This window comes from Phalangium opilio, unplaced genomic scaffold, assembly GCF_054372755.1.
Source record: "Phalangium opilio isolate 3A_F unplaced genomic scaffold, DU_Popi_V2 ptg000026l_1, whole genome shotgun sequence".
NCBI lineage: Eukaryota > Metazoa > Arthropoda > Arachnida > Opiliones > Phalangiidae > Phalangium > Phalangium opilio.
This window is the reverse complement of record NW_028324157.1, coordinates 2,980,680-2,997,752: the sequence shown is the minus strand read 5'-3', so window position 1 is coordinate 2,997,752 and position 17,073 is coordinate 2,980,680. Positions and strand designations below refer to the sequence as shown.

General features: G+C 38.9%; 3 protein-coding genes across 3 annotated transcripts; 2 read left to right on the top strand and 1 right to left on the bottom strand.

Annotated features, from left to right (window-relative positions):
* Positions 1-1,136: 1,136 nt before the first annotated feature.
* Positions 1,137-1,591, bottom strand: LOC149691212 (uncharacterized). Its single transcript, XM_089869498.1, has 2 exons — positions 1,407-1,591; positions 1,137-1,296 (listed from the first exon to the last, which is right to left on the bottom strand). Exons 1-2 carry the CDS (start codon positions 1,589-1,591, stop codon positions 1,137-1,139), a joined length of 345 nt encoding a protein of 114 aa, XP_089725624.1.
* A 5,746-nt stretch (positions 1,592-7,337) lies between these two features.
* On the top strand, positions 7,338-11,298 carry LOC149691211 (uncharacterized). Its single transcript, XM_089869497.1, has 3 exons — positions 7,338-7,503; positions 7,546-8,661; positions 8,741-11,298. Exons 1-3 carry the CDS (start codon positions 7,338-7,340, stop codon positions 11,296-11,298), a joined length of 3,840 nt encoding a protein of 1,279 aa, XP_089725623.1.
* A 14-nt stretch (positions 11,299-11,312) lies between these two features.
* Positions 11,313-11,801, top strand: LOC149691210 (uncharacterized). Its single transcript, XM_089869496.1, has one exon. The coding sequence runs from the start codon at positions 11,313-11,315 to the stop codon at positions 11,799-11,801; it is 489 nt and encodes a 162-aa protein (XP_089725622.1).
* Positions 11,802-17,073: the final 5,272 nt, after the last annotated feature.

Genomic DNA, 17,073 nt, shown 5'->3' with positions numbered 1-17,073 from the left:
AGCCACTACGTGGTTATTCGATGTCCCAAAAAGAGCTAAAGGAAAAGTAGTTCAGAAGCAAAGGCAGCAAAGTGTCACAGAGAAATTTGTCAAGGTTTTGGAAGATTATTGTCCTAAGGAGCCGTGGAGAAAAGAAATTTGTCTCAATTGTGACGACATGGGTCATGAGGGTAAGGAGTGTTATATGCCGAATCGCTACGTCAATTCTTAATGCTCGTGCTTTAAGTGTTTTTCAAAAGGGCATACGGCGAAAATTATCCTTTAGATGATGAAGATGCTTTAATTTTAGGCGTCCCTCAGGAAGAGATAGGGGATTTGATAAACCCTACTGGGATTGTCCCTTTGAATTCCCAATCATCTCCTTCCGACCAGGATTTATCTTCCCGGTTTACCCCTTTAACTGAATTTTCATCATTGGCCGGATCGTCTAACCAGCCTCGATAACAGGAATATCTTCAAATTCTCGGTCATTAACCTCGTATCTGACTCAACCTCGTCGCTAAACGAGCTTAACCGAACCCATTACGGTTTATCAAAAGTTCAGGGCGCAAGCCCTTACAAACCCGGCTACCATCAGTGAAAAACCTGCTCCAGACAACGAACCTCCAATTCATCTTCCACTCCTCCTCCTCCTCCTCCTCCTCCTCGTCAATGGAGCCCTCTAGAGCCCATTGATGAGGAAGAAACAATTTGGATCAATGGGATGGATCCCTAGGGCAAACATCCCTAAAATTTTAATCCCTTCTAAGATTTCTAACGCAAAACATCCATTGATTTGGAGTACCGTGATTTGCTGGAAGTGTCACAAGATTAGGCACCATGTCGTTTCGGACTGCCCTGGAGTGGAAAAAGGAGCCGGGCATCGGAACAGAAAATGTTTGAGAAGCTACTGGAGAGAAGTATCATTATGAAGAAGCTTTGAATGCAACCCCAGCGAATCAAGTTCCTGTACCAAGGCCATTATCAGAGCAATATGTTTACCAAGTAAAAGAAGCAATTTAAGGTCTCAAAGTAGCACGTCGTTTTTCCCATTAGTAATCGCTTTTTTCATCAAAATAAATAATGCATAAAAATTGGTTTTATATTGTTGTATTAAAACAGGTTTTTACAAAAATACTATTTCGTGCATTATTTTCTTAAACTGGACCAAGTTCAGTATAACCTTGATATAAATCTGATGGATATTGTCTCCTTATTCTATTTATCGCGCAACTCGGGATTGGGCGACTTACTCTCCTACCCAAAACTCTGTATATCCAACGTATAAACAAGCGATAAATTAAGTATCTATAGGTCCTATAACACAAAAGGAAAATCATTATAATTAATATTTATCACTTTAACTTCCACATTCATGATTTAGTAATATAGAAGTTTTGCATCTCAACTTTAGGGGTTAAACGTACGGATTAATCTCATCTTCAGCAGGCACAAAGTTATTCTCTCTAAATTCATCAAAAAGGATATTCAAATTATTTGGTCTCAATATATCATTGAATGTGTCCGTTTCTATTACGGGGCCAATTTTGTCAATTAGTCTTTCATTTGGAGGCTCATCTCTGCAGCAAAAACTCTCTTCTACTGTTGGCATCACGAAAAAAAACTACAGTTGCACCTAAGAAAAGAGAACTGTATCAAAACTGTCTGACTATTCAACATGTCGAATAACAACAACATAAACTTAGCAATATTGAATCTTATTGATCAGTTTACTAAAAATGTAAATTGAAATTAACTACCAGTCATTGTTATGAGGTCTGGGGTGATGAACTTCCATCACAGGCAAGTTTTCCCCTTCCTCAGCAGGTTCTTCGGGAAGAAAGGGCTCAAATTGGTAAGGATGATTACCAAATTCTTCCTGACCATCATTATCCGAATTTGAATTTTCCTCACTTGATTCTCGAGTTTCGAAAGATTCAACTGAGTCTAAACCATCCGATTCTACTACAGAGTCAGGCCCGTCTGAAATTTTGGATTCCGAGCTATCACTCGACGTCGACGATGACATTTTCTACTTGGCTTCTGTTGCAGACGACGGGAAAAAATCCAACTATCCGCAAATTGAGTTCCCCTATATACTTCTATGAGTTTAGATTTCCCTCTAGCGACCAAATGTTATACTTCCCCAAAATTTCTAAAACATACCGTAGAGTAGTATATTAACATGAACCCACTTGAGTTCAACAGACTGAATGACGAGCCGCGGCCCGAAACGTCTCAAAGAAATTTTAATGTTTTAATAAAATCACGTTGAATATCTCCGTAAACAAAAGTTTTTAATTCTTTTATAAATAAAGTATTATTATTATTATTTCCCAGACAATAGATATATTTTCCGTACCGATTAAAAATATACGCTAGTACAAAGTTTATCTCAATCCCATGTACATATGTAAAAAGAGTATTTTCTGTAATTATTGTATTGCTATCTTATGATGTCTGTCTATATTCTCGTGAACTACTTGTATAGTTTTTTAAATAGACATTAAAAATCTATTTCATTTCATTTCATTATTATTAGTGAGTTTTAGCCTACTAATATCAATGCACCGTTACCATTTAAACTAAAACACTTCATTTCTTTACATGGTTTTAATTTTACTTTCTTGTTTTTAAGTACTAGGTATTTTATTTTAATATTAAATTACAAAAAGTTCTTCCACACGTCCATCTTAGTCAAGTTTACATGTTATCTCCATAGAAGCGTAAAATTCATGCCGCCAAACATTGTAACTGCTCATGCGTGGTCATAAGTGTGAACAGGTCTATTTGGCATCCAGGGAAAAATTGAATCTCTAAATGATATTTTTTTAAATTTTTACTTTCAAATGAGAAATACGGAAAATCAACTTATGTGATGCATAGTTAAAAGTTATAACTCCCTCGGCTTGATAATTAGTAAAACTACTAGATCTGGTGCCTTCGATTTTATTTCTGTACAAATAAACAACGAATTTGAAGTAAAATTCAAGGCAAGAGGTGCTCATATTGGTGAACATTGTATTATTTGGCATTTGGGAAAATTTCAGAAAACCATTAACAATTTTCATGAAGTAATGAGTTTTTATTTTACCTTCATTCGTGTTATTTATGTCAAGGCAATTAAAATGCGTAGGTATCGGAGCTCACTAATCTGAAAGGTTCATCTAAAAATCAGTATACAAATTCACTTCATTCAACAGAATGTTTTCATATATATGTTGCCAAATTTAATACTATGTCAAGAATATGTAGTAATTTTTGTCGACTCAAAAGGAATTTGGCCAAGAGATTGAAAAGACGAAAAGCATCTTCAGACCTTGATCAGAAAACTCAATTACGAAATATGACTGAAGTTCAAACAATACAGCTAATAAAGGAAAATTTTAAAGAAATTAAGAAACTGAAAAAGAAAAACCAGGTTTTGCAGCGAAGTCTAGAAATGCTTTTAAACAAATTAAAAAAACTCCCCGAATCAGAAGGAATTAATTTCAGTCAAGTAATTGACGATAATCCGTTTATTAGTAAAGAGAACTTCCAACTTTATATGATGAGGCAACAAATGAATATGATATGGAAACAACCATTTCACAGTTTTGACAGTTACTTGCGATAAATTGGCCATTAATCGCCAATTATTGCGTAATGAAAGTAGTTTTAATTTCAATATTAATAATATTATACGTAAGTTCCGGTATAAGTCACTAAACTTACTTAATAAAACCAGAAGTTGATTTGAATGAGCACGAACTTAGACCCTGACAAGGGTGTTGCTACAAAGTACGAAATATTTATGCGCCGATGGAAGAGCCAAGAGATATTTTTTTATATATCAGAAGCCCCTATCTAGTTAAAACCGTTCGGAACTGTTTTGCCAATAGTGGAGAAAAGAAATCCCGTTTACTTTAAAAAAGTGGAAAAAAATATTCTTTGGGCTCATGTCCAAGAAATGTACAACAACGATTGTTAATCACATTTGAGACTTTGCCTTTAACTGACTGACAATCATATAATGTTGGGACCTTTCCACGCAATGAAAGTGAAATTGATGACTCAGGATTTGAGTCGAAGTGTGGCATTGGGAATCTAAGAACAGGTAGGGGAACAAGAATCTGAAACTGTTCAATTTTATAACTATGTTTAACCGCTTTTCGACATGTTAAATACCAGAAATCTTGGAGAAGGTAGGGGGAAAATGAATGTTGATTTAGAACCTTATCTCTCAATTACTGATTGGAGATTTAAGGTTCAGTATTGCGAAGCTTAGTCCTAAAATGATGAATGAATTGATTTTCTCAATATATTTAGTGGCTGGAAGATTAATTTCACCACTACCTTAATGAGTGAAAGAAGAAGCCAACGCATATCCTGATGCCTCTTCTGAAGGTAAAAAAAGATGCAATTAATCAGGGAAACTTTGGATGACATATTTATAACGGGTATACGGGATTTACGAGGTCACCGCCCCTTTTAGCTGTGACGTCAAAGATGTTTATTCCGCGCCATTGCTAGCCAGTACAGTTGCAGACGAATTTGAATTTCTCACTACATTCACTCATCTTCCAAAAATTGAGTTTAAATAGATTCCAAATCTTTAATAAAATGAAGAGTGTTCAACGAGGAGTAATTGTGATGGAAAAAGAAATTATATCATGTGGTAAGAAAAAGTTTTTTTTCAAATGTATCAGGAATATTATTATTTAACTAATTTCACAAGCCTTGTTCAAGGCTTAGTAATCTGATTTAGCTTTGCTCAATACACATTGCCCCAGCGCTCAAGTAAGGATTTGAATAAACGGTATCTATTTATTTACAGGTATATGGGCGTTCAGAAATCCTAATTTTCTGTCAGAAAAGGATTGTAACGATAACACTAAAAATTGGCCTAAATTAACGAAAGAAAAAATCAGAGACGACTTGATAAATTCCTGTGATAATCAAGCTGCTAATGCTAGGAAAAGTATGGAAGCTGGGAATTACTTTGAAAGTGGATGGGTTGGAACCATATACAGCGCAAAACTGAGCTACGACTTAGTGGTATGTCGTGGAGAAGTGACACGGTCGCAGACTCTGTCAGAAAGGGACCACCAAGCACTGTTTGTTAGTACACTTGATGGACATATTATTTTTGGTCATTGTTCTTGTACCGCTGGATGGCTAAGGTATGCAGCCACGTTGGGGCCCTATTATTCAAAATAGAGTCTTGGAAAACGGAAGAAATGAGGGGTCCGGCATGCACTAGCCTCGCAAAGAAATGGAACAATACGACAAAGCGTAAAATTGAACCAGTATTGTTTGGTGAAATTAATTTTTTTAAAGATGAAAATTTCATTAAGGATGTAACTCCACCCATGAAAAAACCAGAGTATTATGAAATGCATAAAAGCTTTCAAGAAAAATTTAAACTTCAATATTAGAGCCTCTACTTTTTCACCAGGTTCAGTAATTAGTGATACGTTACACGAAACAATATTGCCTCGATCTACCCCACGCCCGCCCAGAATTAAGGCGCTAAGTGAAAATAGGAATTTTTCGAATATATGGAGTCAAGATATTATCCACGGAAATCACACCGTTGACTGTGATAACCCGTTAAACTCCACTAGTCTAGGATGTGAACCTTGTAAAGTATATTTTAAAATATACGTTGAAATGGATAAAGAAAAGATTTATTTATTAGAAAAAGAAACGCTGGCACTGTTGAATTAAGTTCAACGTTTTTCAATTTCTTTACATTTTTTAAATAATTTGATGAATATTTTTGAATGTATGAATGTCCCCTTAAACATTTCTCACTTTTTATAAAATTCTTTGAGCCCTTTAGTTACAAGCCCTCTCCATACACATGTACCGTACCGACCGTACCTCTATACCTTTGTCAAAATTCTCGTCCCCTTCTAAAATTCACGCAGAAACCTAATTTTAACCCCTCCTAAAATATGTGTTATTCGGTACATCACCAAGAAAATTTACCCCAAGAGAGAAAAATAACAAAATCCGATCAGTAGTTCGAGAATTTCCACCGGCACTTCAAGACGCTTTAAAACTTCATTCCTGAGTGACCGCACCCAAAACTTAGAATTCTCGATCTCCGATTTACGCATCCCCAATTAAATTTAACTTTAAGTTTTTTGTTTAAATAAATTCAGTTTGATAATGGAACTAAGAGTTTTTATTCACCCTATACACCCTTCTCTCGAACCTGGGACTCTCAACTAACGCTCTCCCACATAAACGCAACAACCTAAAGTTACGTAACTACTTAAATTTTACTAACTTTAACTTCCGGAACCTTTCGCCACGACCTTTTTGGTGCCGAAACCCGGGACAGAAGGTGAATTACGGGTTTGTGAATTATCAAATTACTGAGTTAACGCAAGAACAATGGATAACCGTACAAAATTAGTGAAAAAACGCCAGCCAATACGCGCTTCGGTAACTAGACTCGTGAATGCGGTCGACGCGGAGGTGGCGCGAGAACAACCGAATCCAATTATCTTTCAAGACGCGATATCACAATTGCCACTTAAAATGCAACAACTCCAGAATTTGGACGTCGCAATTGAAGAACTCACACCAGTAGACGACCCCTCATACGAAGCCGAACTTGAAAGCGTTGAAAAATATTCCGATGACATTACACGCGCTATTTCTCGCTCCGAGTATAAATTAGATATACTACGAGAGGAACGCCTGGAAGCAACCAGACAAAATCGCGCTTACAATACTGAAGATCGCGTTTTTAATACTGGAAATACAAGTGAGACATCTATTACTTCAAGCATGCCTATGATAAAACTACCTACGTTGGAAATTGCCAAATTTGACGGCACTAAGACAAAATGGACCAATTTTTGGAGTCAATTTGAGTCTTCCGTTCATAACAACAAGAACATAAACAAGTCAGATAAATTTTCTTATCTTAAATCATTCCTTGAGGGCGCAGCCGAGCGATCCTTGGCAGGTTTAGCCCTATCAGCAGAAAATTATGACGCCGCAGTCACCATTTTAAAGGACAGATTCGGTCAAAAGGACTTTATTATCATTGAACATTTGAACAATTTCTTGAACTTAACCGCAGTTAAAAGGTCAAGTCATATTGCTAGTTTGAGAAAGTTTTATGATAGCTTGGAGGTGGAAATAAGAAGCTTACAATCATTAGGCTTAGTAACACAACACTACGGCATTCTTCTATCTCTAATCGTCATGAAACTACTTCCACAAGATCTTGCATTGTCTTTTAATCGAGAAAGAACAGACACTACTCAATGGGACGTAAATAAACTTTTGGAACATCTACAAAAGGAAATTTCTAGTAGAGAGAGATTACGCTATCCGTACAAGGAAGTAACTCCGAAATGACGCAATCGAGACCATCTCATCCTCAGTCACACCCTCAGTCAAGACCCGCGCTACCAAGGAATGAACCGCATCGTAGTCAAAGACCCTTTAGCGCCGCCAATTTGAATGTAGGGACTACCAACAAGTATTGCCTCTATTGCGAAGAGAACACTCATTATCCAAGTGAGTGCACGCGATAAAATTCTCAGGAACGTTGGAACATAGTAAGGCAGAAAAATCGTTGCACTATTTGTCTTCGTCAACGCCACCAAGCAAGGCATTGCTCGATTAAGAACAAAAGCTGCAGAAAATGTGGTAAACACCACCATACTTCTCTTTGCGACTGTACCGAAAGTTCTACTCCGCCAGCGAGCCAAAATTCTACGACTCCAGTGTCAAACGCTTTGATACCTAGCATCGTAGCAACCAATTCAGCGGAAACGCCAGAAGTTAAAAAGGAACTAGTCCTACTCCAAACCGCTCAAGCGTACATTTCCAATAAGGACGACAAAAAGGCTAGAGCGCGTTGCGTTCTGGACAATGGAAGCCACCTTACTTACATAAGAGAAGATTTTTCGCGACAACTAAATTTGGAAGTTATAGGCCAAGAAACGCTTGACGTCTATCGCTTTGGCTCAGCTCTATCCTTTCGAACAACCCGGCGTAGAGTTCGAATGACGATGACTAATGTCTACAACCCTTCGAAATCTATTGTCGTAGAAGCCATCGAAACGCCCAAAATCAGTGGGCCAGTATTCTCACCGCCAACCACTGAAATCATTAACGAAATGAACCGAAGAGGCATGCAAATAGCGGACCCACCGGTACCTAACGCCTCTGAAGTCAGAGAAAACTTCGCAGTACAAATCCTCCTTGGCTCTGACTACATCTGGGACATTTTATCTGGAAGCCCCGTTAAGTTGGGTAAAGCTCTTGTAGCCTTCGACTCTACCTTTGAATGGATAATTAATGGACCCACTCAGGCCCCTCCAATCTCAGTAGGCGTGAACACGATTGCAGTATTGACCACTCTGTCAGAAGAAGAAGATACTCATTTGAATACCCAGGTCGAGAAATTTTGGGACTTGGACGCCATCGGAATTCAACCTGAGAATGAGAATCCAATGGTCGATAGCACCATCCTCCAACACTTTAACGACACTGTGTGCTATCACGAAGGACGATACAGTGTATCATTACCATGGAAATCTAACCGTGACCAACTTGGAGACAACCTTGAAGTAGCGACGAAACGCACCAGAAATCTTGTCCAAAAACTGAAACAAAGTCCAGAACATTTCGTCGCCTACGACACGATTATCAAAGAGCAACTACAGGAAGGCATAATATAATCAGTTATAATATAATTCCCAAGACGGCGAAACGGTCTATTATCTGCCTCATCGTTCTGTCGTTCGAGAAAACCGCGATACCACAAAAATCCGTATAGTCTACGACGCTTCATCACATGCGAAAGGCATACCCTCTTTGAATGACTGTCTCGAAACAGGACCCAATCTAAACGCCGAACTTCTAAAGGTCTTGATCCGGTTTAGAGAAAAAAGGTACGCGTTAACCGGAGATATAGAAAAGGCATTTCCTGAAATTGGCATTAACATCCCTGACCGAGATGCCCTTCGATTTCTATGGGTCAACGACGTAAATCAGCCCGTAGACCAACCTTTAAAGACGTACCGCTTTGCTAGACTGCCATTTGGCCTGAATTGCAGTCCCTTCTTGTTAATGGTTACGATTCTGTACCATCTAAAATCTTACGAATTGGAAAACCCATTAACCTGTCTCATTCTGAAAAACGGACGTTACGTTGACGACGTAGTTGCTGGAGCAGATGATGTTGAGGAGGCATATCACTTGGTGAAGGACGCCACCAACGTCATGAAAGAAGCTGGTATGAATCTTAGAAAATGGAATAGCAACTCCTCTGAATTGAGGCAACTTTGGGGAATGGAAAACGAGACAACCTGTCAACATTCTCTCACAAACACCGAAGCTGAGAAAGTTTTGGGTCTTTCTTGGAATATACAGACCGATTCTATTTTCTACGAAGTTCAACTCTTGTCACAATACCTAGCAGGCCGAAATCCTTCCAAGCGATGGGTGCTCAAGGCAGTGGCTCGTATTTTTGACCCTTTGGGTCTCTTAGCACCGTTCACCATTCGCGCAAAGCTATTATTTCAAGACCTTTGGCGTCTGAATATTCCTTGGGACTCTGATTTACCATCGGATATGGCTCACAAATTTAATACTTGGTGTGAAGAGATAAAGAAACTTAGCCAAATCCACATCCCTCGGTATTATTTTTCTGATCTTGAAAAGAACAGCCCTCCTTCCTATGAGCTACATTGCTTCGTCGATGCCAGCGAGAAAGCCTATGCGGCAGCCACTTACTTTCGCTATTCAATCAGCAAAGATACCTTTGGAACATGTTTGGTCGCCTCAAAAACGCGCGTCACACCACTACAAAAACAAAATGCCAACGGAAAGAACAAACCAATAGAAAATCGAACCGTTCCTGGTCTAGCATTGTCATTGCCTCGCCTTGAACTGATGGGAGCAGTTCTGGGAGCCAGACTTGTAAAAACACTAACAAACAATTTGTCCACTACTCCAAGTAGAGTAACTCTTTGGACTGATTCCACCATAACATTGAGTTGGATTCTGGGAAACGCAGCTCCTTGGAAACCGTTCGTTTCAAATCGCGTTCGTGAAATCCAATCATTAACGGAACCGTCCCAATGGAGACACTGCAAAGGTACAGACAACCCAGCAGACAATCCCACACGTGGAATTACAGTCAACAACCTTGCAACTTCTTCTCGGTGGTGGAAAGGCCCAGAATGGTTAGCTAAGCCTTTAGCAGAACCCATCAACGATGACAATCTTGAAGAACAAGTACCAGCGAACGATTTAATCCACGAATTAAGAACCGCTTTTCGTTCCGTGATCACTATCATTACCGCAGTTACCTCGCCACCAGAACCACTTTTAGAGCTAGCGAAGTATAGCACTCTCAATAAGGTTTATCGAGTAACTGGTTGGATCCGCCGCTTCGCTCACAACGCTCGAAATGTAACGGCAAAAAGAAAAGGCCAATTGACTACAGAGGAAATTAACCAAGCCGAAAACTATTGGATACGCCAAGCTCAACAGGAAAGCTTTCCAAAAGAAATGGCTGCTTTAAACGAAGGCCTTAATATTCCGAAAAACTCCAAACTTTTAACCTTGAGCCCAGTACTCGACGAATCCAATCTCATCTGCGTCGGAGGACGTTTAACTGGATCCAACCTGACCTACAGGGAAAGACATCCTTGGGTATTGGACCCAAAACATCAATTATCTGAATTAATCGTTAAAGATCAACATCAACGACTACATTGCGCTGGAGTCAACGATACTCTAGTGGAAGTCAGAGTACATTTTTGGATTTTGAAGGCCCGTCAACTCATAAAACGCGTAGTTAACGACTGCAATCGATGTAAAAGATTCCGAATCAAACCGTGCGTGGCAAAAATGGCCCCACTGCCATCTTCAAGAACAACAGTCGCACAACCATTTTCGGTTTGTGGTTTGGATTTTGCCGGCCCCCTATATGACCGCAAGGGAGACAAATGCTACATCGCTCTTTACACCTGCGCGGTAGCTAGAGCCATCCATTTGGAACTAGTTTCCGACATGTCTGCCGATAAGTTCTTGCTCTCCTTCCGTCGGTTTATTGCTCGTCGTGGCATTGTCAGTCAAATTTACTCAGACAATGCGAAAACTTTCAAGCGTGCAGACATCGATTTAAAAGAGCTATTTGCCAACATACGCAGCCCTGAAGTCATGAAATTTTTCGGAACCCTACGAATTTCCTGGAGCTACATTGTAGAACGAGCCGCCTGGTGGGGCGGCTTTTGGGAACGACTCGTTCGCAGGGTCAAAATTGCACTTCGCAAGATCATGGGTAAAGCCCTCTAGACCAAGAAGAATTGATGACGATTCTCGCTGAAGTCGAAGCAATTATAAATTCTCGGCCCATCTCCTACGAGTACCAAGACGCGGGGGAGCCAGTCCCATTAACTCCGGCTCACTTTCTAGTGGGAGAACGTCTCACATCCCTTCCATCTCGAATTTACAAGGAAAGTGACCTACCCTCTACCAATCGAGAAGGTATAATCAAACGTTTGAAATACCGCCAGTCTCTGCTGGATCAATTTTGGAACCGTTGGAAGAAGGATTATTTGCTCGAGCTCCGTTCCGCTCATCATAGCTCCAAGTGCCATCCTACAAGAGAACTAAAACCAGATGACATAGTCCTCATCGAGGAAGCCAAGGTTCCTCGACTTCTTTGGCGCATAGCGATGGTCACCGAAACCTTCAAGGGACGTGACGGCATAATCCGCTCTTGTCTACTTCGTCTTCCCAACGGAACACAACTCAAGAGACCCATTCAACTACTTTATAACTTGGAACTCTCTTGAACTTCACGATCAAGGGCGGGGAGTGTTGAATTAAGTTCAACGTTTTTCAATTTCTTTACATTTTTTATATAATTTGATGAATATTTTTGAATGTATGAATGTCCCTTTAAACATTTCTCACTTTTTATAAAATTCTTTGAGCCCTTTAGTTACAAGCCCTCTCCATACGCATGTACCGTACCGACCGTACCTCTATACCTTTGTCAAAATCCTCGTCCCCTTCTAAAATTCACGCAGAAACCTAATTTTAACCCCTCCTAACATATGTGTTATTCGGTACATCACCAAGAAAATTTACCCCAAGAGAGAAAAATAACAAAATCCGATCAGTAGTTCGAGAATTTCCACCGGCACTTCAAGACGCTTTAAAACTTCATTCCTGAGTGACCGCACCCAAAACTTAGAATTCTCGATCTCCGATTTACGCATCCCCAATTAAATTTAACTTTAAGTTTTTTGTTTAAATAAATTCAGTTTGATAATGGAACTAAGAGTTTTTATTCACCCTATACACCCTTCTCTCGAACCTGGGACTCTCAACTAACGCTCTCCCACATAAACGCAACAACCTAAAGTTACGTAACTACTTAAATTTTACTAACTTTAACTTCCGGAACCTTTCGCCACGACAGGCACCAGCGGATAGATTTCTCTTGGAAGACTGTCGAGTAATACGTTATACCGCATCTACAGCCAAAAATGTTCCGAAACGCAACACCACCTCACCTGAAAACTTTATGAAAAATCACGTATTTTCAAAATTCCAAGGAAACAAAGCTACAAAGCACGGTACTGCACTGGAACCTGTAGCTAGAAATATTTACGAAAACATTTATGGAGTGAAGAAGAAAATCTACATGAATTCCTTTCCCAATTTGGAAATGTAGAGATGTTCAATCTAGTCCACGAATTCCAGAATAAAACGTACACAGCCATTGTAACAATGACCTTTACTAGGGAAGATAAATTTGAAAACTGTTTTAGCGCTTTGGATGGGGTTGAGGCGTCTCAACACTATGATAGTGATAAAGAGGACTTTAAAATCGCAGTTGTTCTCAATGAGAATTAATTTTTTTATTCAAGAATTCGGTTTAAGTTATTACTACCTGGTGCCAACATTGTCGTTGCACGAATTAAATATGTTCAGTTGAAATAAAAAATTCTATCTATACAAATTAACGAGCAAATTCCCTTTTGGAAGTTTTGGAAGACACAAAGGGGTTTTTGCTGTATTGATTGTTATTTTCATGTTACAATTAATAATATTATGATATTAACTGCATAAGTCTGAAGTTTATATAGTATGAATGTAAAAATTGAAATAAAACTCTGCAAATTAATCAGCAAATTCCCCTTTAAAGGACATAGAGGGGTTTTCTCTCGTTACTTTGCTCTTTTCATGTTAAAAAACTTGAAATCGAAAGGCAAGTTTTAAATAATTCGACAGTTTTTCACCTAACACAGCGCCCATTAATTCGAGTGGGGTAAACTAATCTGAAGCCACAAAAAAGGATAAATAGACTCCATCCCCCTCCGAAGCACGCGATGGTGCCTTCGTTTAACGATGGTGCTGTGGTTTAGGGATGGTTGCGCGCGGTGGTTTAGGCATGGTACTAGAGGATAACTTTCCTTCTTCTAAAGACTTAAGCTGTCTGCTGCGAGTTCTACTGTTAAGTTATATTAATTAGTCTCGCTCAGAACTGGGGCTTTGGCGTCTAGTAAAAAACGTTTTTCTCATGCTCACTTTTACTTTTTTATTTTGCACACGACATCTAGATGGCGTTGCAAAAATGTTACTCTATATGGAAACTTTGATGAGGCGATAGCCACTCTGTAATAAAGTCATTCTGAGGGTACACGATGGGAAGCGTATTACGCCGTATAACGCGGAAATACACTCGGGATTACTTTTTACAATTTTAATTTCATTATTGGAACGGATTGTAGGCATATCGCCCAAATTTACGGCATAAAAATCTCCAAAGAGGTAATACCGAAGGAATACGCCAGTACCTGATCCCTCGAATGACGTTCGGTGCTCGTTGACGAGGGGAAAGCCACTTTTTAATAAAGTCTTTCTGAGGTGTACGATGGGAAGCGTATTACGCTGGTGCCTAATCCCTCGATTGACGTTCGTTGCTCGCGTCGCGCGGTTTTGCCTAGGCGCCTCGCTATCACGGCGATTCGATATTATGTACTTTGGGACCCTCGTATTTTCAGCTTGAGAGGTTACTGAGAATCAACAAAGGAGATAACGCCGCTCTAAAGACCGCGTGCTATCAGGGGTATCGTATATAATGTATGCAGTGAACCTCGTATTTTCAGTTTAAGATGATACTGAGAATAAACGAAAGTGAGATCTCTGTTCTAAACGTAGCAGGTTTCACGGGGGACCGGGAGTCTTATCCCTTACGAAAATTTTCTTTATAATTCTTAAGAAAAGTTGAAGGTATTTTTTGGGGAATTTCTTAATAGGTTCTTTCAAATGTTCTTAAGAAATTTGGCACTTTTACCTTTAGGATTTCTTAAGAATCCACTTAGAAAATTATATAAGCATTCGCTAAAACTTCTTAAGATATTCTCAATAATTTCTCAAAATATTCTTTAGAGTTTCTATCCATTTTCTTTAGGGTTTCTCTCCGTTTTCTTTTGGGTTTCTCTCAATATTGTGTAGGTTTTTCTCTAAATATTCTGTAGGTTTTTCTCTAAATATTCTGTAGGTTTTAAATAAAAATCCAGAAAAATTCACCTTAAAATCAACTGTTTATTGAAAATAACTTAATATAGGTATAATCTAATTATTTTCATTTCCTTCATCCGTAGCTGGAACTTCTTTAATTTTTCCCCTTCTCCTCGCGGTTTTCCCTTCTGCCAAGTCATTAATTTCTTTTATTTTATCACTAATTGTCTGCTTTAAGGAAGCTTTTGGTACATCTGGAAATTTTCTGCCTGTAAACCCTAAAATTACCCAAATACATGTATTAGAATAAGAATTTTTAAATGAACGCAGATATGAAGGTTACTAATCATTAGTATCTTTCACTATTTGATAAATCAGAACATTTTTATGCTTGAAAAGTGTGTAGCGGACAGCTTTTTAAGTGAACCGGTTACAAGTGGTACGTGTAGTTTATGTTAGAAAAATCAACTCTTGAATAAATATACATTCAAACGTGTTTATGAATATATACCTAGTACTGCGTTGACTCGCTTCGGGTCCAATTGTCTTCTAGGGGGAATGTGCTTGTAGGCATTTGATTGTTTTCCAGTAAGAGACGTGTTGACAATTTCCAATTCAGTAAATACCTTCAGTAAAAGATTTCTGGCAAAAAACCGCCCATTTCCGTTAGAAGAAAACTCGGCTTGGGTAACATCGGATGTCTTCACGAAAACCCCATCTCCTATGTTCATCTACAAAAAGAGAAAGCTATGAATCAGCGTCTGAGGAAAGTATACAATTGCTAAAACCAATTTAATTACCATTTCATCCATGCCTGCATCCATTTCCTGAACTATTTTCAAGTTTCTTGTGCATTTTTATTAAACAATTCAAATTTCAGTTCCCAAAATTGAATGGAAAAAATATCATAAGTTTCATTGAATTTATTACATGTGTTTTGCATCCTAACGAGGGGGTGTAAACTATTATGCGCAATATAAAAAGCGGAGCGGTGTCGCGATGTCTGATAGACCTGAAAGTTTAATTTTCCTAAGAGGGCAGGTAAGTATACAAAGTTGTGGATAAGTTTATAGACAAATTTTACTTCATAAAGATCTAAAAGACAGCGCAAAGTAGGAAGGGATAGAATTTCAAGTAAGAATAAATAGTCATAGCGAGCTTTAGGTATAAAATACGTGTGGCAATATTCAACAAATTTCCTTTGAATACGTTCAATCTTATCAAAGTGGTGGGCACTAACACCACCCCAAGCAACCCATCCAAAAACGCCACGAGATCTTACAAGACTGAGGTACAAGATTCTGAAATGTATTATTGAGTGTATCTTTCGTGTAAATTTAAGAGATATTGCGAAAGTGCGCCTGCATCTATTAACACAATTATTGACATGATTCGCAAAAAGTAGGCGGGAATCAAAAATGACGCCAAGATCTTTGGTCGTAGTTGAAGTGGGTATAACGGAGTGGTCTATAACGTAAGAAGTGGTAATAGTTCTACTAATGCGGCGAGTGTATGAGATATTAATTGATTTTTACGTATTAATAGGTATGTTATTGCGATTACACCATAGAGACACAGCCTCAATGTCACTTTGTAGAAACAACCTATCCTGAATGGAATCAATCACTTTAATAAGTTTATTATCATCGGCAAACTGAAGCAGATTGGAATGACGAACTGCGTATTGAAGGTCATATAGATAAATGTTAAAAAGAAGAGACCCCAGGGATGAACCCTGTGGGACCCCACAATGTACAGGATATGACACAGAGGTAAGCGTATCTTTGCACTTGACAACATTGGTACGACTATGCAAATAATTAAAAATCCAATCAAGTAGTTTACCATGAATTCCAAATGTAAATAATTTATCGCGGAAAAATTTATGGGAACTCTGTCAAACGCTTTGGCTAGGTCTAAGTAAATCACATCGACCTGACCACGGGTCTCAACCACAGGGGCAACGATGTCCATGAAAGCAGCATGATTAGTATCCACACTTGTTTGGGGAAAAACCATGCTGGCAATCATTAGGAAACATGGTAAACCAACGCTGGACATGGACATGCATAACAATATTAAAAACCTTAGCAAGCGCACACAACAGGGAGATCGGTTGGTAGTTTTTTGAATCGCACTCGGAACCAGATTTGAAAACCGGTACAACAACAGCCTGTTTCCGAATGGAAGGGAATATTCCGGTAGAAAGAGACAAATTAAAAACGTGTTCTAACAGAGATAGTAGGAGATCCCCACAGCCCTTGATAATAAAAGCAGGGACACCATCGACCGCTGCGGAGAACTTAGCAGGGAGTTTAACAATAGCCCGACGAATGTCCGCTTGTGTTATAACCTAATTAGAGTAAGGGTGATTAGCTAGAGGCGTCAAAAGTGTATGTCCCAGTACGGTCAATGTTATCGACAGCAATAAACGAAAAGTCGGCCCTGAAAAGTTCTGCAAGTTTGCAAGGATCAGTCACCAAAGGTTGTCCCCGCTTTAAAGCAATGGTGTCAGACCTTACCCCGAGGTTGCCCTTGATATATCTCAAAAGTATTTTAGGATGCGAAAGTGCGTACTGGCACGTGGCCGTA